This window comes from Oscarella lobularis, chromosome 14 (assembly GCF_947507565.1).
Source record: "Oscarella lobularis chromosome 14, ooOscLobu1.1, whole genome shotgun sequence".
Taxonomy (NCBI): Eukaryota; Metazoa; Porifera; class Homoscleromorpha; order Homosclerophorida; family Oscarellidae; genus Oscarella; species Oscarella lobularis.
In genome coordinates this window covers 1865059-1887351 of record NC_089188.1, presented here as the reverse complement: position 1 = coordinate 1887351, position 22293 = coordinate 1865059, and the positions used below count along the sequence as shown (strand labels likewise).

At 49.4% G+C, this 22293-nt stretch overlaps 6 protein-coding genes and 2 long non-coding RNA genes across 14 annotated transcripts; 3 read left to right on the top strand and 5 right to left on the bottom strand.

The window, feature by feature from the left end:
- The first annotated feature begins 42 nt into the window (after positions 1–42).
- LOC136195389 (uncharacterized) lies at positions 43–1978 on the top strand. Of its 2 annotated transcripts, none has more exons than XR_010671903.1 (7): positions 43–152; positions 318–485; positions 536–584; positions 640–674; positions 1384–1467; positions 1537–1618; positions 1675–1978. It is a non-coding gene; the product is annotated as an uncharacterized lncRNA (long non-coding RNA). The 2 variants fall into 2 exon arrangements; XR_010671902.1 differs by having other exon boundaries at positions 1376–1467.
- A 93-nt stretch (positions 1979–2071) lies between these two features.
- On the top strand, positions 2072–8917 carry LOC136195388 (uncharacterized). Of its 4 annotated transcripts, XR_010671899.1 has the most exons (14): positions 2072–2365; positions 2420–2705; positions 2756–2971; positions 3026–3220; positions 3273–4318; positions 5551–5600; positions 5659–6625; positions 6678–7319; positions 7386–7441; positions 7511–7737; positions 7926–8026; positions 8088–8281; positions 8553–8594; positions 8646–8917. It is a non-coding gene; the product is annotated as an uncharacterized lncRNA (long non-coding RNA). The 4 variants fall into 4 exon arrangements; XR_010671900.1 differs by having other exon boundaries at positions 2073–2365; positions 3273–4308; positions 8553–8917; XR_010671898.1 differs by having other exon boundaries at positions 2073–2365; positions 8553–8917.
- LOC136195385 (protein rolling stone-like) lies at positions 4341–5431 on the bottom strand. Its single transcript, XM_065984701.1, has 2 exons — positions 5319–5431; positions 4341–5240 (listed from the first exon to the last, which is right to left on the bottom strand). Exons 1-2 carry the CDS (start codon positions 5406–5408, stop codon positions 4488–4490), a joined length of 843 nt encoding a protein of 280 aa, XP_065840773.1. The 5' UTR covers positions 5409–5431; the 3' UTR covers positions 4341–4487.
- LOC136195383 (uncharacterized) lies at positions 5607–8405 on the bottom strand. The gene is made up of 7 exons (XM_065984699.1): positions 8190–8405; positions 7903–8060; positions 7596–7812; positions 7482–7537; positions 7280–7387; positions 6871–7217; positions 5607–6607 (listed from the first exon to the last, which is right to left on the bottom strand). The coding sequence occupies exons 1-7, from the start codon at positions 8333–8335 to the stop codon at positions 5708–5710; spliced, it is 1932 nt and encodes a 643-aa protein (XP_065840771.1). The 5' UTR covers positions 8336–8405; the 3' UTR covers positions 5607–5707.
- Positions 8918–10506: 1589 nt separating the features above from the next.
- LOC136195382 (uncharacterized) lies at positions 10507–16582 on the bottom strand. 2 transcript variants are annotated; one of them, XM_065984698.1, is made up of 17 exons: positions 15990–16582; positions 15661–15766; positions 15302–15608; positions 15079–15234; positions 14977–15024; positions 14773–14862; positions 14563–14721; positions 12589–14508; positions 12019–12537; positions 11881–11964; positions 11778–11819; positions 11561–11726; positions 11379–11500; positions 11163–11321; positions 10993–11103; positions 10843–10938; positions 10507–10786 (listed from the first exon to the last, which is right to left on the bottom strand). In XM_065984698.1, the coding sequence occupies exons 1-17, from the start codon at positions 16465–16467 to the stop codon at positions 10694–10696; spliced, it is 4656 nt and encodes a 1551-aa protein (XP_065840770.1). In that variant the 5' UTR covers positions 16468–16582; the 3' UTR covers positions 10507–10693. The 2 variants fall into 2 exon arrangements, with proteins under 2 accessions (XP_065840770.1, XP_065840769.1); XM_065984697.1 differs by having other exon boundaries at positions 12589–14721.
- Positions 16583–16716: 134 nt separating this feature from the next.
- LOC136195387 (leucine-rich repeat and calponin homology domain-containing protein 4-like) lies at positions 16717–19946 on the bottom strand. The gene is given in 17 exon segments (XM_065984705.1): positions 16717–16894; positions 16949–17023; positions 17078–17218; positions 17268–17395; positions 17452–17578; positions 17637–17753; positions 17804–17875; positions 18007–18046; positions 18102–18265; positions 18320–18621; positions 18623–18731; positions 18785–18850; positions 18912–19048; positions 19099–19204; positions 19253–19379; positions 19532–19676; positions 19754–19946. Coding segments are annotated over 17 exon segments (2118 nt in total). The 5' UTR covers positions 19914–19946; the 3' UTR covers positions 16717–16792.
- Positions 19947–19959: 13 nt separating this feature from the next.
- LOC136195384 (phytanoyl-CoA dioxygenase, peroxisomal-like) lies at positions 19960–21179 on the bottom strand. Its single transcript, XM_065984700.1, has 2 exons — positions 20125–21179; positions 19960–20075 (listed from the first exon to the last, which is right to left on the bottom strand). The coding sequence occupies exon 1, from the start codon at positions 21101–21103 to the stop codon at positions 20144–20146; it is 960 nt and encodes a 319-aa protein (XP_065840772.1). The 5' UTR covers positions 21104–21179; the 3' UTR covers positions 19960–20075; positions 20125–20143.
- Positions 20782–22187, top strand: LOC136195386 (RNA-binding motif protein, X-linked 2-like). Of its 2 annotated transcripts, XM_065984704.1 has the most exons (6): positions 20782–21002; positions 21071–21214; positions 21266–21384; positions 21435–21486; positions 21535–21664; positions 21715–22187. In XM_065984704.1, exons 2-6 carry the CDS (start codon positions 21210–21212, stop codon positions 22105–22107), a joined length of 699 nt encoding a protein of 232 aa, XP_065840776.1. In that variant the 5' UTR covers positions 20782–21002; positions 21071–21209; the 3' UTR covers positions 22108–22187. The 2 variants fall into 2 exon arrangements, with proteins under 2 accessions (XP_065840776.1, XP_065840774.1); XM_065984702.1 differs by having other exon boundaries at positions 20782–21214.
- The last annotated feature ends 106 nt before the right edge of the window (positions 22188–22293 follow it).

The following is a 22293-nucleotide window of genomic DNA, read 5'->3' as shown; positions in this document are numbered from 1 at the left end:
CGCGTGCGCGACAAGAGCTACGTCATTGGCTCTCCGCCCATTGTTACGCACTAGTACTCGTACATGCGCGTTTGAAACTCCGTCCTGCCGTGCTTGGCACACTCAAGTGCTGTTTGACTAAAGGGATTAATCGCCTCCCGTCTATGATTAACGTAAATCGATGCCTACATCTTCGAATGACCTATCCCACCATTTGCCTAAATTATTGGAGGTTTCGTAAGAGCGTTTTCACGCGTTTTCTCTACAATCCGTGGTCGTGCGCGTGTCTTTCGACTTCGTGTGAGCGTGTCTTTCGACTTCGAGTGATATATTTCTAGATCGTTCAAGATCGGCGACAGAGTCGAGGCTTTTTGCGGTGAATCGCGCAGACAAGGAACAATCCGCTTCATTGGGAAGACGGAGTACTCAAAATTCCTTGATCAAGCAGGAATCGTACTTGACACTCCGTGGCGAAGAGCTCATAACGGAGTTGTGCTAGGAAAAAGGTGGGGCGAAGCGTTTTCATGAATCCTTTTTTTTCTAAATCTTGGCATAGATATTTTGATGCACCAAAATATTGCGGAATAATGCGCAAACTTTGCGAGGTGGCGAATTTCACATAACGCGAATTTTTTATTTCTTGTTGATATTAATTTGTAGATAAAACATTTGCCGCCCGAAAAAAAAACCCCAAGGTAAGGTGGCGAAGTGACATGTTTAAGAATCAAAGATTAGTACATGAATTTAATATTTAGGCCCTAGGAATTAAAGATTAGGCCCTCAATTTAATATTTAGAATCAAAGATTAGGCCCTCCCTTTATTATTCCTAAGAATTAAAGATTTGGTTCTCGATTTAATATTAAGGCTCTAAGAATTAAAGATTAGGCCCTCAATTTAATACATAGACCTTTAGAATCAAAGATTAGTCCCTCAATTTAATATTTAATCCCTGTCAATCAAAGATTAGGCCCTCAATTTAATTTTTAGGTCTTTAGAATCAAAGATTAGGCGCTCAATTTAATATTTAGGCCCTGTGAATCAAAGATTAGGCCCTCAATTTAATATTTAGGCCTTTAGAATCAAAGATTAGGCGCTCAATTTAATATTTAGGCCCTGTGAATCAAAGATTAGGCCCTCAATTTAATATTTGGCCTTCAGAATAAAAGGTTAGGCCCTCAATTTAATATTTAGGCCTTTAGAATCAAAGATTAGGCTCTCAATTTAATATTTAAGCCTTCAGAATCAAAGATTAGGCCCTCAATTTAATATTTAGGCCTTTAGAATCAAAGATAAGGCCCTCAATTTAATTTTAGGTCTTTAGAATCAAAGATTAGGCCCTGAATTTAATATTTAGGCCCTGTGAATCAAAGATTAGTCCCTCAATTTAACGTTTAGGCCTTTAGAATCAAGAAACTGATTTAAAATCATTACTTGCTTGTTTCTAATGCGTGACTTGTAAGACGACGGGCTACTGGCTATGGCCAGAGGTAAGAATAAATAATGTTCATGTTTTGGATTTGCTGTTCTCTTCATCACACTTTTTATGTCTTTGACAGAGATTTGGGGAGCGGCCCTAAAAGTTCAATTGGACCCATCTAACAAACAAAGATGGAAACTGGGAAAAATTTTAAGGAGAAAGTAAAATTGATTCTAATTAGAAGGGAGATGTTTAATTAGCGTTTTGCATTTTGCAGATTACTGAAGCCATGGATGTCGTCTTTAAAAGCAATCTTGGAGTCCTTCCCACCCGCCTTTCATTACGCCATATATCAATTAAGGAGTTATCATTTAAATAAAAAGACGCACGATTTACTAAAAAAATTTTGCAGAGTAAAAATTTAACTACGAGCTAGAATTTGTTGTTTTGCAAATCAGAATTTGTTTTCATAGTGAATGTTGTTCAAATCAGAATTTGTTTTTCTAATAAACGTTTGGCAAATCAGACTTTTTGTTCATAATGAATGTTTTGCAAATCAGAATTTTTGTTCATAATGAACGTTTTGTTTAGAGCAGACACGATGACCAGCTCAGATTAATCCGGGTCTCTCTTTCAAACATCAGCCTCTTCAAACGACGAGCAACCGCCAAATCGCGACGAGTTGGCTCCAGACCGCTTGGGCCATAGCCTACCGACGCCCTCTACGTGCTTCAATTGACTCCTCCCACCCGTTTTCAGATTGCGTCACTCTCTGACTCTCTCTACATGGCAATGAGTCATCCGGAGCGACGTACTCTCTACTTTGGAGATCTGAGCGCCGCTGTGGCGGAAGACGACTTGGAGAAACTAATCGGGCGCGTTGCCGAGTTCGATTCTCTTCACATAGCGCGCCAGCAAGTCCGCAGTCGATACCACGCCTACGTTAACTTCTACAGCGGAAGAAACGGGTAACGTTCCTCGCTATTCATTCGCCAATCGTTCCTTTTTAATCTACGACTCAGCTCGCCGCGTTATGAACGCTTTCGACGGCGAAAAACTCGAGGGATCCCACATAAGGGCGATCCCACCCCAGTCGGCGCCAATTCAGCGACAACAACGTCATCGTCAAGAACGTCAAGGAGAGTCTCATTGGGAGGGATTTCCGAAAGGCATTCGGCGTCTACGGAGCTGCAAAGTTGACGACGCGGGAATGTCGAAAGGCTTCGCCTTCATCAATTTCGAAAGAGAGGACGGCGCACGAGAGGCCGTGGAGCGGGCAAACGGCGCATTTCTTCACGGAAAGAAACTGTAGGCGTAATAGATCTGTTTTCCTTCACTGCATGAAACTCGCTTTTTAGGGAAGTCGAGTTTCATATGACGAAGAATGAGCGATTGGAGGCCCAGCAATCGAAACCGTTTACGTTAAAAATTTGAAAGGGGATTGCACCGACGAAGAGCGGAAGACGATGTTCGCCGATTTCGGCCCCATCTCCAGCACGAGCACGAAATATTTCGAAAAAACGGGAACCCGTTGCGGTTTCGTCGATTTTGAGAATTCGGAAGATGCGGCGCTGGTGAACGCACCGCTGACTCATATATTATTGTATCTCTGTTTTTTTTTATTTTAGGCGGTTGATGTGATGGATGGGAGGTGTGTCGACGGGCTGAGGATCTCGGTTAGTCGCGCTCAGAAGATTGCGGAAAGACGAGCGGAGTTTGCTCGTGAGAGAACCAATCTTTACGTGAGGAATTTACCCACGGATATGGGCGACGTCGAACTCGAACGCCTATTCGGTCGTTTCAAAGAAATCGTCAGAGCCAAAGTGCCCAATCAAGCAAACAACAAATTTCTTAATTCAATTATTAAACGTTTAGATGAAGAGAGCAGGAAAGCGTGAAAACGTCATAGGATTAGGCCCTCAATTTAATAATTAGGTCCTAAGAATTAAAGACTAGGCCCTCAATTTAATATTTAGGTTTAAGAATTAAAGATTAGTCCTTGAATTTAATTTTAGGCTCTAGGAATTAAAGATTAGGCCCTCAATTTAATATTTAGGCTCTTAGAATTAAAGATGAGTGCCTCAATTTAATATTAAGGCTCTAAGAATCAAAGATTACGCCCTCAATTTAATATTTAGGCCGTAAGATATAAAGATTAGGCCCTCCATTTAATATTTAGGTGCTAAGAATAAAAGATTAGGCTTTTAATTTAATATTTAGGCCCTGAGAATGAAATATTAGACCCTCAATTTAATATTTAGGTGCTAAGAATAAAAGATTAGGCTTTCAATTTAATATTTGGGCCCTAAGAATAACAGATTAAGCTTTCAATTTAATATTTAGGCCCTGAGAATCAAAGATTAGGCCCTCAATTTAATATTTAGGCCTTAAGAATTAAAGATTAGGCCCTCAATTAAATATTTAAGCCCTAAGAAGTAAAGATTAGGCCCTCAATTTAATATTTAGGCTCTTAGAATTAAAGATGAGTGCCTCAATTTAATATTAAGGCTCTAAGAATCAAAGATTACGTCCTCAATTTAATATTTAGGCCGTAAGATATAAAGATTAGGCCCTCAATTTAATATTGAGGCCCAAAATATTAAAGATTAGGCCCTAAATTTTGTATTTAGTCTGTAAGATATAAAGATTAGTCCCTGAATTTAATATTTAGGCCCTAGGGATTAAAGATTAGGCCCTCAATTAAATGTTTAGGCCCTAAGAATTAAAGATTCGGCCCTCAATTTAATATTTAGGCTCTAAGAATTAAAGACGAGTGCCTCACTTTAATATTAAGAGGTGTTCTAGCTGCGTTTGTCGCGTACAGCATTGCCTTCTGCGGCACCACGTCGCTCGTCGACTTGACTGCTCGCGCAGAGGCGTCTCACGCCTCTTGTTTCGAGGAGTCGACTACGTACGTGAGAGTAAGCAGATTGACAATTTTTTTTCTGTGCGCGATTACTGCGTGATAGTCCCGCATGCAGTTTCTATATAGACAATAGCACAATAGCACAAAGTAGCGCCCCTTTTTTGCGAGTCCGACTCTACCTAATTTTCACCATTACGATAGAACACAGACAGTCTATATATAGTTTAGGCAGAGTTTTGATCGTCGACGCGTTTTAGCTCCCCTCCCTCTTGCACTTCGTCGTCGACTCCGACGTGACAGCACTTTCTCGCTATGAACACTCTCAACGCATAGCAACAAAAGACGACGACGTGCACGATAGGCATGGCAACGAGCGCCACGAGACAGATATAGAGAGCCGCCGTGCCCGGTTCGCTTCCAAAATCGATGACCTTATAGATATAGTCGTTATCCCGTAGTCCCTTTCCTCCCGCCGCCCAATAGATAGCGGCGAATACCGAATAGACGACGCCGTGTAGAAGGGGATGGTAGACGTGAAGTAGGCGCGTGGGAACGCTCGTGACGAAGACGTCGACGAGAGCGAAGACCCCGTTCAGCGCGTGCATGTTTATGTCGAGACCGATAGAGACGTTCGCGTCCGGATTATAGATGATCGCCCAGTAGAGAACGGTGACGAGAAGAGCGCTCGCAATCGCGATGTTGTGTATGGCCCATTGGGCTCGATAGTACCAGGGGAGGTTGTTGCGCTTGGGCGGCGACGGATACGTGTCTTTCGCCGTGGCGATGGCGTAGTGGAGTGCCGTTCCCGCCGACCAGAGAAAGTGAACCGTTTCCACGGTGTAGCTCCAGTTCGTTAGGAAGATGAGCCATTTTGCGCCTTCGTTTCCGTCGTGGAAGCCCGATCGTATTATGTAGGCGAAGAAGTAGAGAGCGACGACTAGGCGATAGCCGACGAATATGTACTGGTGAAACGGCCACTAGAGGAAGGAAGGGAGGGAGGAAGGGACAATGGCTGGCGGGTCGTGTCTATAGATAGAGCGACGCGGGGGATTTACTTGGGGTTTAACGAAGTCGAGCCTGTTGGGATGGTCGAGGAGAAAGCTTCGGCAGTGAAACTGCGCTCGTAGGAGACCTTCTCGTGCCATCGTTGTTTAGACAACGGTGAGGTGTGCAATGACGTAACGTTACAGAGGAGAGGCACTTGTACTGTAGGTGTATTGTACTGTAGGTGTATCGTACTTTAGCGGATTAGCGCCAAGTTCCCAGTGTAATCAGTTTATTTTGCAGGGGCCGTGCTGGATTATTGAATATCCGGACTTGGAAGAACGAAATGCTGGGTAAAATGCATTAGTCAGGAAATTTCATAGTTAGTATCGGCCTAATGAGTCATTGCAGAAAAATAGAAATGGACTGCGCGGAATGGGGAGGAAAAAATCCTGTGGTCCTAAAGAAACGTTACGTCTGTTTCTTCAGGAGACAACAGCTCTTTTGAGGATTCGTCTTTCTTGTCCTCATCATCATTGACATCATTGACATCATCGGACAGCGCAATTTCGACGTGATCGGGACGTTGTCTCGCTTCCTCGACGTCGATTTCTGCCGCCTCATCAGCCGAGTCTGACTTCTTCATCTCTGACTCGTCGACGTCGACGGGCGGCACTTCGTTGTCGTCTTCGCGCGTCGAAATGTCCTCATTCAATGCGGAGCCCGTATTCTTCCTCTCCGACTCGGATATATCCTTGTCGTCATTCTGCGACGCCGACGACGTCGGCGAAGAACGAACGTTTTTCGGAGTCAACATCATCGTCTGCGTATTCGATCGCAACGTTCCCATGCCGACGTGCTCTTTGCCGTTTCTGCCGCTGCGGTTGCCGTTCTCCAAACCCGACGAGTGTTTTCGTTTCGCGACGGAACGATGCCACTTGGGCACGACGGCCCATTCGGCGAACTTCTCCTTAGCGCGCGGCCATCTAATGGCGATGAGCACCTTCGCCGTCCAGTACTTCCACAGTTGCGTCGTCGCCGGCGTGCCGACGAGAAAGAGCAACGAAGCTAAGCAGAAGACTCCAACCGTCATCGACGAGATAATAGTGAGCGGCGCGGCGACGTGGTGTCGCCACGATTCGTCGCAATCGGGTCGAAGTTGCTTGCAGAGCGTGTAATCGCGCACGTCCTCGCTCAGACGCTCGCCGCTCCAGAGGAGATAGGTCGCGCGACTGATGTCGTAGAAGACGACGACGACGAACGTGATGCCGAGCGCGGCGAAACGCTTTTCCAGCGACGAGACGCCCGATTGGTTCGTCGCACGACGAACCAACTTCATGCCAACAGTCGACTCACGACTCTATTAGAGAGAAAAAAAGTAAGAATATTAGTATAGATTTTTAATTAGGAATAATAACCCTCTCTCTTAGTATAGAGCGTCTGTGGTGTAGGCCTACGAACCTTATCGTATACACTACGATATTTCATGGAATTGGTTGCCCCCCCCCCCCCCCCCCTCAGACGTTTTATCGTCTGAACCCGTCTCTTGCTTCAGGCACTGCACTTCTACTCTTATGTCGCCATGCAAATGCTATTTATTGTTTCTCACATAACAATCTTTACCGTTTTTAGGAAGCTGACGTTGTTCGCTATCATCGTCGCCGCTGCGCCCATGAGCAATTGAATGGGCAGCACCATGCAGTAATAATAGACGTTTCGATTGGCCGGCGTGCACGTGAAAATGTCAGATCGCGCCCAATGATAGTTGTTCCCGTGCCGATTCTCCGTTCGAAACGAGACGATGACGTTGACGATGGGCAAGAGCCAGCAGATGAGCGACTGAATGAGATGCGTTCGATTGTTCCGCAGCACGTAATCGGCCTTGTTGTAAACGATTGTTATGTGAATGTTAAACGTGTAGCAGAAGAACCACAGCGCCATCGAGACGGTCAGATACTGAAGCCCGATTCCTTGAACGGCGTGGGAATGTTTTGTCGCGATGAGAAGAAAGGAAAGGGGAGGCTATTCGTACCTTGAAAAGTGCAGAATGCCGTCTCGATCGATCCGGGCAGGTTAGTCAGATCGCCGTCGCAGAAAGCCCTTACGCGCGTGATGAGCAGAGGCATTGTCCATATTAGGCCTGAGAAGAACAAAAGACGAGTCGAGGGGAGGGGAACTCGAAAGTGCCACTTCGGTTAGCACGATTGAAAAAAGGCGCGATAATTTATACTAACCTAGCACCATCGATTCGCCTACAATGTAGAGTGGGATGATGTGAGGAAAGGTCGACCTGCGCAACAACCGAAACCATCACCCTCGGGGGGATCCCTGACCGCGATTCGTCTTACAGAACGGGCAAGTGCATCCACGTCGCGAGCGTGAATATGCCGGCGAGCTCCGTGACGATAATCGAAAAGGCGAGCAGGACGTCGGTTGCCGTCTGTTCGGGATCGGTGAGCAGCGGGAAGACGCACGGCGGCGTGCAATTGAGTGAGTTGGGTACGGGAACGAGGGGCTCGTTGCACTGACGCGACCATATCGACTCGCTGATGTTGTTGACGCGCGCTGCATGTATAGAGAGAAAGAGGATAGTTTTACACGCGACCACCGATGCGAACGCGAAAGCGAGGGCGTGCGTATCCCGCGGGAACGTACCTAGTGGTTTTATCTCGTCATAGCCAAGAGAGGAAGGTGATGGCGACGATTCGTAGAAGATTTTGAGTCTCAACGCCACGTCGGTCTGATTGTTTCGGATCAGACGCGCGAGCACGGACTTGAAGTATTCTGACGTCACTTGACTGGCGAGATTCGTGCTAAAGAGACGACGTTTGATTTTTTAGATGTTCGACTCAGCCCTTCGTGAGTAGTGCGTGGGGACCGAAGAGGGGATGTTGTTGTTTTCTGTGGACTTCGACCCTCGGTTCGGTGCGCGTCGTGCTCACCTGTTCGTCGCGTTTGCGTGCTCGTCGCTCGTCGTGTCCGACGGTAGGTAGAAAAAGATCGTCGGTACGGATATGAAGCCCCAGATGAGCAGGTAAACAATAACGAAGCACGTGTAGTAGCAGATCTGCTTCGGGCTCGACTTCATTTCTATTTTGCAACTGCCGAGGTGGCGAGGCTTTTCGTACTATAAAAGCGTCGCGGAGTGGGGTGGGAACTTCTAACTTCCGCCTCGCGGTATTTATCGTAGGCGTCGTCGACAATCCGGGCTTACTACTTACTTTCGATGCTCACGTGCGCGCGATACAACCATGACTATACATACATATATAGTTCATGGTTTTTGATTAATTTTTTACTTGTAGACAAGCGCGAAAGCTCCGTCCAAAGAGTGCCTATAGGAGAAGGTGAGTTGTTTATGATTGCGGGACTTTGAATACTTGCCTGTTTTGCTGTAGGACCACTACCGTGATCTTGGTTGAGAATCACGGTCTTCTGTTGAGAAAACATTGACAGTAGATGCACTTTTTTTCGTTTTGAATTTTTTTTAGTTAGTTAGGCGCACGGGGTCCTCAGCACGACCTGGTGACGAAAAACTGCTGTTTCCGGGGTCCTCGGCAAGACCCCGTCACTAAAACTGCCCGCAGCGCGTGCACAGTAAGGATCTAACGCTATTTTATTTAATAAACACGGAAGTAAACCGGAAGTACAAAAAGAGCAAAACGAACGTCCTTCCGGCGTCTTCAGGTGAAGGGCCCTTCACCCAGGCCCTCTTTCGGGGAGACAGTAACCCATCTGTCCCGGGGGTGCCTTTATATACCAAGGCACAGGTGGACCGCTATTGTACCCACCGCGTCTTGCCCAAGTGGGGTGGCAGTTTATCACTCATGCCACTGGAGTAGGGGATTGAATCCCCTGCGTTTGCGCCGCGTTTAACCTCTCTGGCTCGAGTTGGGCCAGTTTTATTTAGTCACCTCGGGGCCCAGAGGTGAATGACGACATCGGAAAGCTCTTCATCTGCCTCGTCGGTATGTCCATAAGATGAGCCTGGGCAAGCAAAGCAGCTTTAATAGAGGGAGTTACCTTTGACGACCGCGCTTCCTAATTGAAATTATAGACTTGTCGTCTTCGGTTCCCTTTTCTTTTTCTTTTTCCGCGTCTTTTCCATCCTCGGCTCCTTGCACGTTGCATGCTTCCTTGGAGACGTTTTGCTTCAGAAGGTTGTGATAGATCGATTGAGTCTTCTCCTTTGGCCCGCCGCTTCCGCTTTTTCCTTGCATCTAAAAAGAGGTACAGGCTCTTAAGATCTCTGTGTGTAGGAGAGTAATTTACGCTGTAGTGACAAATGATTATCTGTTGTCAAATTCGCTCCCTTCTTTATCTCGTTCTCGTTGCGCTTAGCTCAATGTCACCAGGAATTTACCTCGTACGTATGTGCAGTGGCAATTCGGCGTCCATGCAAGCGGAGAGTCGATGCTTAGACTATCTCAGAGTCCATGCTTAGACTATCTCAGAGTCCATGCTTAGACTATCTCACCGTCGCCTTCGATCGTCGCTTCCGAAGTCCCTACGCCAAATATCCAGTCAGGTCCCTCTAAATAACCTCCCACGCGAGCAAACGGACGGATAAATCTCTCGTTGAACATCAGGGTTCTGCCGAGAATTTTTTCAGTGTGGGAAGAAGGTCTGGAAAATTGTCCAAGACACTTTTATGAATAAAATTGTCTTGGACCATTTTCAAAACTGTCTTGGACCATATTTTAAAAATTGTCTTGAACGTTCGAACGGGAAGAAGGCAAAGGCATACGGAGAAGGCAAAGGCATAGGGAGAAGGCAAAAGGCATAGGGACAAGGCAAAAGGCATAGGGAGAAAGCAAAAGGCATAGGGAGAAGGCAAAAGGCATAGGGAAAAGGCAAAAGGCATAGGGAGAAAGCAAAAGGCATAGGGAGAAGGCAAAAGGCATAGGAGAAGGCAAAGGGAATAGGAGAAGGCAAAAGGCATGGGGAGAAGGCAAAAGGCATACTGTAGGAGAAGGCAAAAGGCATAGGGAGAAGGCAAACGGCATAACGTTTTAGTAGTGTATGGGTCGGCGATAGGCGAGTGAAGGTCGGGGCCGACCCATGCCGACCCAAGTGGGCAGAACCCTGGAACATAAGGATCGGTCGATCACACCTCTGTGAGGGCCCGAGGGGGCTAAGCTACCTATCTCGATCAAAGAATCGCGGAAAAGGATGCATAAGAATCCCTCGTGAGTCGTCTAGCGTTGAACGTACCTTTGGTTTCAACTCACCTGTGCCCTTATCGTGGAGACGAAACACCCGGATAGCTGTGACGTAGACATGTGTTATTATTCAATTTTTTATTCAGCCATGCACCAAGTCAACCTAAATGAAAAGTAGTGAAATAAAGTTTAGTTTCATAGATAAAAGATAAAGTACGCAGACAGATGATATCGGAGAATACCACTGTGGTCGTCAGGATTTCTAACAAACAAATAAATTTGCGCTAGTAGTGCAAGGCCGTTGTTTCCTGCTGCTTCGATAGCGCCGCAAATCTGCGACGCATCGTTGAATAGTTTTCCTTCAACTGCAGTCCAAACTGAAAAGGCGCGTGATGCAACGAAAAAAAAGATCAGGTTTACAGCAAAGGCTGACCTTGATGAGACGATACGCTGCAATCCAAGTGACCATAGCGTCAGCATCAGGGGCGCAGAGTCCAATGACATCTTTCCTTTCGGCTGAGTTAGTGGGCTGCAAATAATATATATGAATGTCATACTGTATTTGCGCAATGTCTTCACGTACCCGAAGAAAGAAGCAGAATTTGGACGGTCCTTTGTTCGTCTTGTCGCTTCCAAAGCCCGTGTAAATGTGGTGATTCTTCAGCGGCGCCACCACGACCAAGTCTCGTTTGCTCTGTCGATACGGCACCGCTCAGATGCGCGATCGCGTGGGGGATACACGACTGCACTTACGTGCGATTCCGCGACAGACGATCCGCATATGCCGTCTTCCTGCAGAACGAACATCCTCTCACGCCAGGTCTTCTTCTTCAGATCGCGTTCGTGGAGAACGCCAGATACGTCGGGGACGAGCTTTCGATCGCAATAGTCTATGAGAACATTGCGAGGAAGCTAAGGGGAAAAAAATTGCGTATTGCACTGCACTTGGGATTGATTAATTAATACTACCTGAGGCTTTTCCCACAAGTCGTACTTTGTTGGAGCGTTTCTCAGAATCAGACGACACATCTTGCTTCCGTGCCAAGAGCGAATGACGTCCGCTATCAGCTCGTGATCTTCCAGTCGTCTCTCTGTTCGATTCAGCGAGAAATGAAAAGAAAAAAAAATTGGCAACCCGACTTTTTCCTTACCTATGTGCAGGTCTTCGAACGATTCGACGATGCTGAGCGTGGGAACGAGTTTTCTGCCGGCGAGCGACGTGACTCGATGCAAAGCCATTTGCACGGTCAAATCGGGTTCGATGAACAACGGGTACGTGTGACCCTGATCGTCAAAAACAGGAACAGAAGCGGGCGTCTAAGGAGAGTATAGCTAGCAATTATGGTATAAGCACACATAATACTGTACATCAGTCTTTTTCTTCTTTTTGCCGGACTTGCCCTTCTTTTTCTACAGGGTTCAAAACGCGTCTAAAACACGGTTTCCCTTCTATCACTGAAGACTCGCTCACCTTGAAAGATTCCGTCTGCTTCTTGCCTTCAAATATCAATTGACTCAATTCCCTTCGCATCTCGGATATCTTCGGCGTAGCAGTCTGAAGAAAAACGATCTCAAAAAAAGAGTACTAGGAGGTGAAGCGACTACGTACTTTAGATCCTTGGGGAGTTCCATTGCGAGGTGTTCGTCCCGTCGGAGTACCGGCATTCACAGGCGTTCCCCGAGGCTGAACCAATCGCCGATCCATCGTACTTTGCGGTGTCCCCACGACCGGTCTCCTATCTATGGTGCTTTGAGGCGTTCCGCCGACCGACGATCCGTTTCCTTTCGCCCGCTTGGGACGCTGTCGCGTTCCCCACGCCGACGCGACGTCGTCGTCGTAATTCCCCGTCGCTATTTTCTCGTTCGCCAACGTGAGAGCTTCGTCGAGATCGGCGAGAAGTAGATCGAGATCGAGATCGTTGCCGGCACCGCCACCGCCGCCACCGCCGCCGGGAACAGCGCTGGGACTCGACGACGAGGACGGAAGAACGGGATCGAACATAGGAGGCGGCGGCAGGGGAGGCGGAAACTCATCTCCCCTCTCCGCCAACGTAGTCAACGCAGTTCCGTCCAGACCAATATCAGCAAACGTACTGTTCATCTCCTTGAAAGCGACTTCCATAGCCGTCTACATGCATAATTAAATATGTTTGTATAGAATCACGACGTCTTCTCGTACCTTTTCTTTCGTCAGAGTCACGTCCGAATACGACGTCTTCGATATCTTTCGAGCCTGCCACGCTCTCTCCTCCGCCTCTCGCATCTTTTTCCACTCCTCCTCGTGAGTCGCGAACGTCGGATCGGGCGACGTTTTTCTCGATCGCGCGATCTTCTCCTCGATTCGCTTATCCTCTTCGCGCTTTCTCGCCAAAAGCGTATCGACGTCGACGGGAGCGCTCCCGTCGACGACGCGCTGGCGCTGGTGCTTGCGATCGCGCTCCTCTTCCGCCTGTCGTCGTCGCTTCTCCGCCTCCTGCTTGCGTCGCTGAAACTCCTCGCGCTGTCGCCGCTCCTCTTCTTTCTCAGCCTCCAACTCCTTGAGAACGACCGTCTCCTTTGCTCGCTGATTTTGCTCCTCCGTCTCGGCGCGACTGATCACCTCGTGTCGTTGCTTCAATCGCAATCGTTCCCGCTCGCGTCGCTGCGCTTCGGCCGTTTCGAGACGTTTCTCGAACTTCTTCTGGAGCAACGCTTCGTCGAACGAACGACTCAAGTCGTTCGAATCGTCGCTGCTGACTGTGCCGTCTTCCGCAACTTTCTTCGCATCGCCGTCAACTGGGTTGTCGTCATGACCGAATTCAACGTAGAGCGGCTCCTCTCCGGACGCCGAAGCGACACGCACAACGGGAAGTTTCGGCACCTGAAGAGTCGACGTCGCAGCCGCCTCTACGGTAACTTCGCTTTCGACTTTTTCCACCGTCGTCGTCGTCGTCGTCTCTTCTTTTTCTTCTGTGCCCGCTCTCACGACTTCTTCCTCTTTCGTCTCCGTTTCGATGACGACGAGCTCGTCGACGTCATTCTCCTCGACTTCCGATTCGCCGTCTTCTCGTAGTATGATCTCCTTCGAACTTCGCTTCTGAATCTTAAGTTCGCTATTCAGCGACTCGTTCACGAGTCTCGTCGACGCGAATTCCTCCACGTCCTCGTCCTCGTCGCCAGATATGTCGTTCAACGGCATCAAACGTCGATTCGCCGCGTCGAACGACGGCAGTTGCGGCGTCGACGTCTTTTTCGCTCGCTCACGATCCGCTTCGTCTTCCAATTTCTGCAATTTCGCCGCCTCGTCTTCGTCGTCGGCGCGTCGCTTCGTCATATTGGCGCGACGCAGCGCGGCGGCCAATTTCGACGCCTCCTTCATCTCCTCGCGCGCCGACTGTTCTATCGACTGTCGACGACGTATTTCGGCGCTGCCCTGCGGCTTCATGATGAACCACTCGCCGCCGCCCGCCGAACTCGACATCGCCGCAGTCCGACTGGGCAAAACCGATACATGATTTTGGGCGACGTAGTGAGAGGGAAGCGGCGTTTCTTTATCTTGCTCTTCGATGATCAGTTTCGGTGTTTTCGCCATCGCCGCCGCCTTTTTATCGGGAGATCGTGCGCCAAATAGCCACCATCGTCGTTTCGACTTCTTCGTCTTGGCGTGATTCGGCGTGTCGGCGTCGCTATCTGACAGGCACGGACTCGTCGTCGTCTTTTTGCCTTTCTCTTTCTTCTTCTTCTTCTTCTTTTTCTTTGTCTTCTTTTCGTCGTCGTTTGCGCTCTTTTTCGCTTTCACGCCGATGCGCAGCAACTGCAGCAAACTGCGCCGATGTCGACCGCTCGCACCGCGCCGATACTCGTCCTCGGCGTCCGAAAACGCGTCGACGACGGGCGAGAGCGAAATCGGCGACGTGTGACCGTTGGAAAGCGGCGACTCGGCCGTAGCGCCGACGACGGCGACGGGAGAATCATCCGTCAGATGAGCCGTGCTCGCCGTTACGATCGCCACTTCGCTCACCTCTTCGTACAAGTGATCATTCGAGCCCGCGTTATCGTATCCGCCTCTGACGTCGTCGTCGTCGTCGTCGTCGGCTGCTTCCTGTACGGTGACTTCGGTCTGAGAAACGACCTCGTCCTCGCGCGTGAAAACGGGGACGGACTGACGGCTCACCGTCGTCGTCGTTACCATGGGGACCTCTTCGTCTTCCTCGCGGGGCGGCGACGTTACGTCGATTCCCGACGGCAGTGCGGCGGCGATGGGTTCCTGATAGCGCTCCTCTTTGACCTCTTTCTGGGCCTTCTTCAGTTTGTCGAGCTGTTCGCTGAGACTCTGTAGAAAGAGAGGATCAATACGAGAAAGTTGTTTGAGTGTTTATCTTACTGGTCTTTTTTCGAGGCGCTTTTCAATCTTCTGCTCTTCTTCTTGGATAATTGCTGCGGCGAGATAGCGGCGTTGCTGCTCTTCGAGTTCCTATAGAACGACGTACGTAGAGTAGAGTACTGGGTACAGCTTAGGAGAAGTCTTATGGTTGCACTAATACTTTGTAACCGAATTTGGAAGCTCTTTCTGTTTCCCCCCACTTACTTTCTGTTTCAAGTCTTCCTCGGCTTCTTCGCTGACAGGCGGGACAGGCTAAATTTTCGTAGTTGAAGCTACGCTTCGAGAACTGTAATTGCTGCTAAAAACCTTGGGAGCATTTTTCTTCTGTTCTCTAGCAGCGCGAAGCAAAACAATGCAATCCTCGTGATTGTGCTCCTCGGCCAACTCGAGCGGAGTAGCACCGTCGTAATCTTTCACTTCCATATTGATACCCCGCCGCATGAACTCCTCCAAGCTAACGCACTAACAAAAATAGGAGGAAAGGAGTCATGAAAAAACGAGTCGTAGAATCGGTCCGTCCGTCGCTCACCTGACCCTCCTCGGCCGCATCGTGCATCGGCATTCCTCCCAAATTGTCTCGCACCATGGCGAGACCTTCGTCCATGTCGAGCAGCCAACGCAGGCAATCGACGTGACCGCCGGCCGCCGCAAAATGCGCGACGGTCGCGCCGTCGCTCGACTTGGTTCGCACCGATACGCCGCAGTTGTCGATGAGATAGCGAAGGCAATTCAACTGGCCCGCTTGAGCGGACGCGTGCACGGGATGCATGCCGTCTTTGGCCGAAATGGAGACGTCGCCTTCGGCGCGTTCGGAAATCCAGCGCAAGCATTCGAGACTAACACATTCGCGATATAAAATTTATGACGTCAAACATTCGAACTTCTCACCTTCCCTCTTGAGCAGCGAAGTAAGCGGGAGAAGCGCCGTGAGCGGTCAATTGATTAGGAATGTATTTGGAATGAACGGTGAGCCACTGCAAGCAACTGAACGCATCTAGAAGAAGGCGCAAACGTTACCCTCCTCCGCGCGAGCCCGTAAACAGCGACCGAGTCGCACGTGTCTTTGTTTATCGCGAAGACAGCAGGGGCCCCGAATTTTCCACGCTCAAGTTCCGCTCGGGGGAAAATAAGGAAGTAGAAGATCGAGGTTGTAAACACGCATACCACAACACCGTTCTTCGAATTCCTTAAAATATTTTTCTCGCGTTCGGACTCACTTTTTGCGGCGCACAGGTGCACGGGCGTCACGCCATTTGCACCCTTGTCGGACGGCGACGCGTTGCCGTAGTCGATCAGCCAGCAGACGACGTCCTCGCGTCCAAATCGACAGGCCATGTGTAGAACGGTCGCTCCCTCGACGGTGCGATCGTGAACGCCGCACTTCGTATTGACGAGAAGGTACTTGAGACACTCGAGATAGCCGGTCGCCGCCGCGTCGTGAGCGGGCGTCGAGCCGTTGCGCGCGGCGGCGTTCGGCGAGACGCCGCTGTGCTCGACGAGCCAGCGAAGGCACTCGAGTTGACCGTGACGGGCCGCGTAGTGGATGGGCGTTGCTCCGAAGCGATCTCGCTCGTTGAGTACGTTTAGGGAGCGATACGCCTCTTGGAGGCACTGGAGATGGCCGGACATGGCCGCGGAGAGCGCCGACGTTCGACTGTCGATGCACGTTTGACAAATGCGACCGCGTTTGACCATAGTCGCGAGAGGGGGGGCGAACCGAGGGGAGACTGAACAAACGCTCGCGAGGGGGGCGACTCCCCAAATGTGCGGAGGCGAGAGAATCGACGCGGTTGATTGGTCGTCGGGGTCCCGCTGTCATGGCACTCCCCACAGCGATCGCGTGATCGTCCGCGCACCCCGACCGTCGCGCACTCTTACTCCCCCCCGTATTCCGTATGTCATCATCGATGGCATAGTAGATGGCATACGGAATCGATGCCCACGGAATGTACTACGAATTCTTACTTCTATGTACACCGAAACATCCATACGTTTACGTGTAAAATCGACTCCCATATCGTCATATTTCGGCGTCTCCTGGGAGAAGCAGCGTCTCGACGGTCATGCACAACTTGAGCGGATCTCTCTCCTCCAGTATGTCAGCCGGCGAGCAGAGGCAAGTCTAAAGCGAACGACTCCAAACTTTCGTCGCATTTCCCTACGAGAGAGAATTCACCTGAGGAACGCCTAGTTTTCGACATCCGTCGAGAAAAGCGTCGACGTTCTTCTGAGACTTGAGCATGGTCAGTTTCTGAATACGGCATTTTGATGCGTCTCTTTTTCCCCCTCTCCTTTCCCCGCGTACTTTGCTTTCGGACGACGTCGTGTATATCGTCGTGATCGTCAGCGGTTTGATGCGATTGACGAAGTTGCAGAGAGCTATGCCGTCCGACAGGGCGCCCGTCAGATCGTCAGGCAACGTGACGCCAAGATGCGACTCCAAAGCCTAGAAATAGAGATCGATTTTAAATTTTAAACATTTATTCTTTTCGCACCTCTCGCATTTTTTCAATCCTCTGTATTCCCTCGTACATGTTGATCTCCTTTCGTCGCACGGTAAAATTCGATTTGCCTTCGACCTTGAAATTTGGCTTGGCGCGGGGAAGCGACTTGCTGTGTATCGCTGCGAGAAAAGAAACGAAAACGTTCCAAACGTCAAGCAACGCAATGCCATCCCACTTGGCCTCTGGGGACCTGGATCCGACGGCTTGTATTTCAGCCCGGGACTCGGCGGCGTCGGCGATCCCCGATGGGACGCCGGTCGTCGTTTGCCGGTCAATCGAGGCGACGCTCGCAGCTCCGTAGCCTTCGTCGAGAAACAGTTCGCGCACCCCATAACGCAGCCAGGGTGACCCCGCAATTACCTTATCTCTTGTCTCCGCAGAAAGACCAGCCGGCGATCCCGTCCTTCTCTCGGCGACGTCATTGCGAGTTTCCTTCGGAGAGGCAGTGGCAACAGTAGGCGGTGTCGTTTTTCCCGACTACGTTGCGCATTAGAGACGATGATCTCGTGGAAATGCGGGTGCCTCACCTTTCCTCCGTCCTGTTGCTGTGCCAATCTCTGTATCTTCTTATTATGTTGCCGTTCTAGTTCCTTCAAGTTCTAGAAGGCAAATGTGCAGTTGAATGAGAACTGTGCCAAGTGATCATGCATGAAAGGCCCCCGTTTTTTCTTATAGCTCAGCCAAACCCTCGTCAATTCTGACGTTCAGATAGACAGTGATGCGTAAATACCTCAAGTCTTCTCTTGTCCTCAATGGCTCCATCGCTAGCTCTGCGTGACAGAGAGACGTGTTTGTGCGTACAAAATACTATAATTAATCCATTACTTTCTCGCCGTTTTCATCAGTGCAGCCCGCGTCGATGGCGGCGATATTTTACTCCCCGAACTTCTCTGTTCAATCTTATTACGCCCGCCACCTCCGAGCCGATGATCTAGCCTTTTTTCACCGTCATTACGTAACACGTCGGGCTTCGGCGGAATAGTAGGATGCTAGAAAGACCAAAGGCGCTCAGACGAAGCCAAAAAACTCCGTTCTATTCCTACATAGGGCCTAAAGCCTTCCTTTTGCTTGGGCGATTCAGGAGGCTGGGACTGATTCTGCGACAAGCTGGCCGTAGCCGTGGTCGTAACACTTCTTTCGTCTCGCTGCCTGTTCGCTGAACCGGGTCGACGCCAAGCCTCGAGACCGTGCTTCTGCGCTATATTCTCCTCGGCGCGTTCAAGTTCCGTAGTTAGACTAACAGACCTGAGAAAGACATACCGGTAATGAAAGGAGGCGTGGCGGAAACGAGTCTTACTGGCGCCTAGAAAAAAAAATGAAGACTTAGAAAACAATAGAACGGTTTCCTTACTGTTGCAATAGCGTCGGCGATTCCGTTGCCGAATCGCGCGGTCGTCTTCCTAGTCTCCATTCAGTTCTCGATCTACGCGAGGCAGAGCTACTGGCTCGCTGAGGCTAGGGGAAAAAGACTAACATAATATTAATCGCGTTCGCTAGTTAATTTGTACCCTATTCTGCTCCTCTATCTGACGTTGAAGATACTTCATGACGTGAATGAGACCACGGGAACAGACCTGATGATATCAGATGATGACGTCAGATGATGGTGGGACGCTAGTGAGGTGGCTGGCTTACTTCGGGCGGTGGCATTGTTAGAGGATTCTGCTCCAGAAGAAACGTCGAAAGCGTGGACATCTTGGAAAAGGCTCTCGGAATCATTTTGATGTGATTTGCCGTCACGTCGAGATGGACGAGTTTGAGACGACTCAAACCTAGAAAAGTGGCGATAGAGATAGATCAGAATCATCTGGCTTTTATTTACTGTCAGGCAAATCGTTCAGTAGATTTCTTCTCAACTTCAGACACCTTAGTTTACTGAGTCGTCCCATTTCGAGTGGAAGTAATCTCAGGTCATTATTTCCTGCATCCTAAAAGGAGAATCTTAATAAATATTAATTCTCTCTATCCTCACATACCAATTCAATCAGATTCGTCATTCTCCCAATATCTGACGGCAAAGCGTCGAGCCGATTGCTACTAACGATCAACGTCTCCAGCGACGCGAGACACGTGCTCGCCGGAAGATAGCAAAGCTGATTCCGACTGCAGAAAAAAATCATTATCCATCGATGACGTCAGAAAATAATCGGACGACGTTTTTGCAAAAGAGCTCCCGCGACGCTTTTAGAGATCATTCGAATAGCGGGTCCCCTTTTCCCCCTTTCCCTTTCGCTATAAGAGCCCCCCTAACTCGCCTAATATCGAGATACGTGAGCGTTGTCAGTTCGCCAAATGCAGCCGGTATCGATCGAATGACGTTGTGATGGCAAACGAGTCGTTCCAGCGACGAGCACGAGCAAATTTCGATCGGCACCTCGGTGAAACGATTCTTCGTTAGATCTAGAGAGTTCGAGGCGTCGATACGCGGATAGGCGAGGCCCCCCTCGAGACGGATCCTCCCCCGTTGGAGTCGTTACCCGCTTCGGTGACGTCGAGAATGTCGTAGCCGTCGCTGCACGAGAGATTGCGGAGATTTCGGCCGCTCAGCACGAGCGTTCCCGACTCTTCGGCCTCTTCGAACGTCTTGTCGAGCGTCTTCGAGCCGAAATGAATCAGGCCTCCTCCTTTGGTGGCCATTTTCTCACACCACGCACGCGCGAACGAAGGGGCGAGAGAGATCGCGTAAACCGAACCCGGATGCGTCGGAAATAGATAAACGGCAATAAATAGCGACAGAAATGAGTCTGCTTACAGTCTACTTTGATTGCGGTGGGCAATACGTCACAGTGTACGACGTCACTAAAATTGTTCTATCAAACATATAGAAAGAAACCCATGCAGTGTATACCATAGAACGTTTTCACTGTTTAGCTGCTCTGAGAGAGAGATCCCTCGACTCCCTTGACCAACCTACTCCGCACCTTCCACGTATCAGTGTAAGATATGGGAAATCCAAGCATCTTTTTTGCCATCCCTTCGGCTTCCTTAGCAATTCCCTCCTGAGTCGTTCCCTTGACATCGATATAGCTGCAATGACTGCTTGCATAGTGACACGATATCGCCTTTCGAAATCCCATCGTTCGATTCGTCCCCGATCCGTGTATGAGAAGCGGATGAAACAAGACCGTGTCGCCGGCATTCATTTCCAAATGAAGACGCGGCATGTCGGGCGAATAATCGACGCCGTGATACATCTTATTAACTCCGCCCTCCCACTTGGGATAGTCGTGCGGCAGAAGACGACCGACCGTCTGATGAGAACCCGGCTGCACAACGAGGCACCCGTTGTCGCGATGCACGCGCTGCATCGCCGTCCACGAGCACACGATACGATCCGCCGGTCGAAACGGAAAATAATGCAAGTCCTGATGCATGGGATGGCGCGACGAGAGAGTTCCCGGATCCGGCGGCTTATTGATGAGCATCGTATGCATTGCCATGACGTCATCGCCGACGAAATCGCTGACGTAGTCGAGTACGGAAGGAAGCCGGCAGTAGTCGAACAAGACGGCGTCGTCTTGAAAGTTTTGGAGTTTCGTGATCGGCGAACGATCGCGATTCGTCTTCGCGTAGGCGACGTCGCGCATCACCGTCATGAGGTCGATCTTTACGAAGCCCATGGAGATCTGTTCGAATCGATCGCGATACGTTTCGAGGCGTTCGGGATCGACGAGACGCGGTATCACGACGAAGCCGTTCTTCTCGTAGAATTGGCGCTGTTCGCGCGTGAGAAATCTGTTGTTGACCGTGTAGCGAAAGTTTTCCGTTGACGAGGCGCAATTTGCGCCTTCCAGGTGACGTTTTAGGATTGCGAGTCGGTGAGCCATGTTGCTCGCTGCAGGCTGCAGAGGAAGCGGCAGAGGAAGAGCTCTCTCTACAATCCGTGGGAGAAGTAGTAGATGTGCGGGCTGCGAATAGCGCACGCTCCTAAACATGAAGTACGTTTTTTCCCCTTGCCTTTTCTCGTCATTTGTTTGACTTTTTCGCAGTCCTTTGACAAAGATAAAGGCTATACAGAAGCTAAACAAGGCTGAAATCGAAGCTGGCGTGGAAAGCACGGCCGCTTCGTGGCATAGCGTCTATAAAGACAGTGCCTACGTTTTCATAGGTACAGATACCTTGAGGAAAACAATAACGTTATGACTCCTCTTTTCTTAGGAGGTCTGAACTACGAGCTTACCGAAGGCGACATTATAACCGCGTTTTCACAGTGAGAAGATGATTCTGAATTCGAATTATTGGCTCTGGTTCCCTATAGGTACGGAGAAATTGTTTCTGTCAATTTGGTCAGAGATAAAAGTACCGGAAAATCAAAGGGATTCTGCTTCTTGGCGTACGAAGATCAGAGAAGTACAATCCTTGCTGTTGATAATCTCAATGGAATAAAGGTTAGTCGATTTTCATGTACATGGGAATTGTTTATCTATGGGAATTTTAGCTTGCGAGTCGAATAATTCGAGTAGATCACGTCAGAGACTACAAAGCACCAAAATTGAAGGACGACGAAGAGTTGAAAGAAGTCGACTGCACTCCGCGTACTCCGTCACCAGAACCTGAACCAGAGCTGATCAAGAAGAAAAAGAAGAAGAAAGACAAGAAGACGGAAAAGGCCAAGGAAAAACTCGGCTTGAAAACGCGAAAAGACGAGAAACGAAGAGACGTCGACTATTCATCCGAGCTTCTGGATAAGAAGTACAGCAGTGATGCGAGACGACACAGATCCAGATCTCGCGAGCGACGAAGATCCAGATCTCGATCTCGCGAGCGACGAAGATCCAGATCTCGATCACGAGATCGAGGCAGACGCAGATCTCGATCACGAGATAGATAAAATACTGCTGTACTTTGTACCATGCATGGTATTGCTATAGTCATTTAGAAACGCTAATAAAAAGGAGAACTTTCAACACCCGCGATCTACCATCTGCCTAAAGCCTCTTTAGAGGTCACCACGTTCTACTCAACGTACAAATGGGCTTATACTAAGTACTGTAATTGAAAAGCCTGTGGGCTCTCA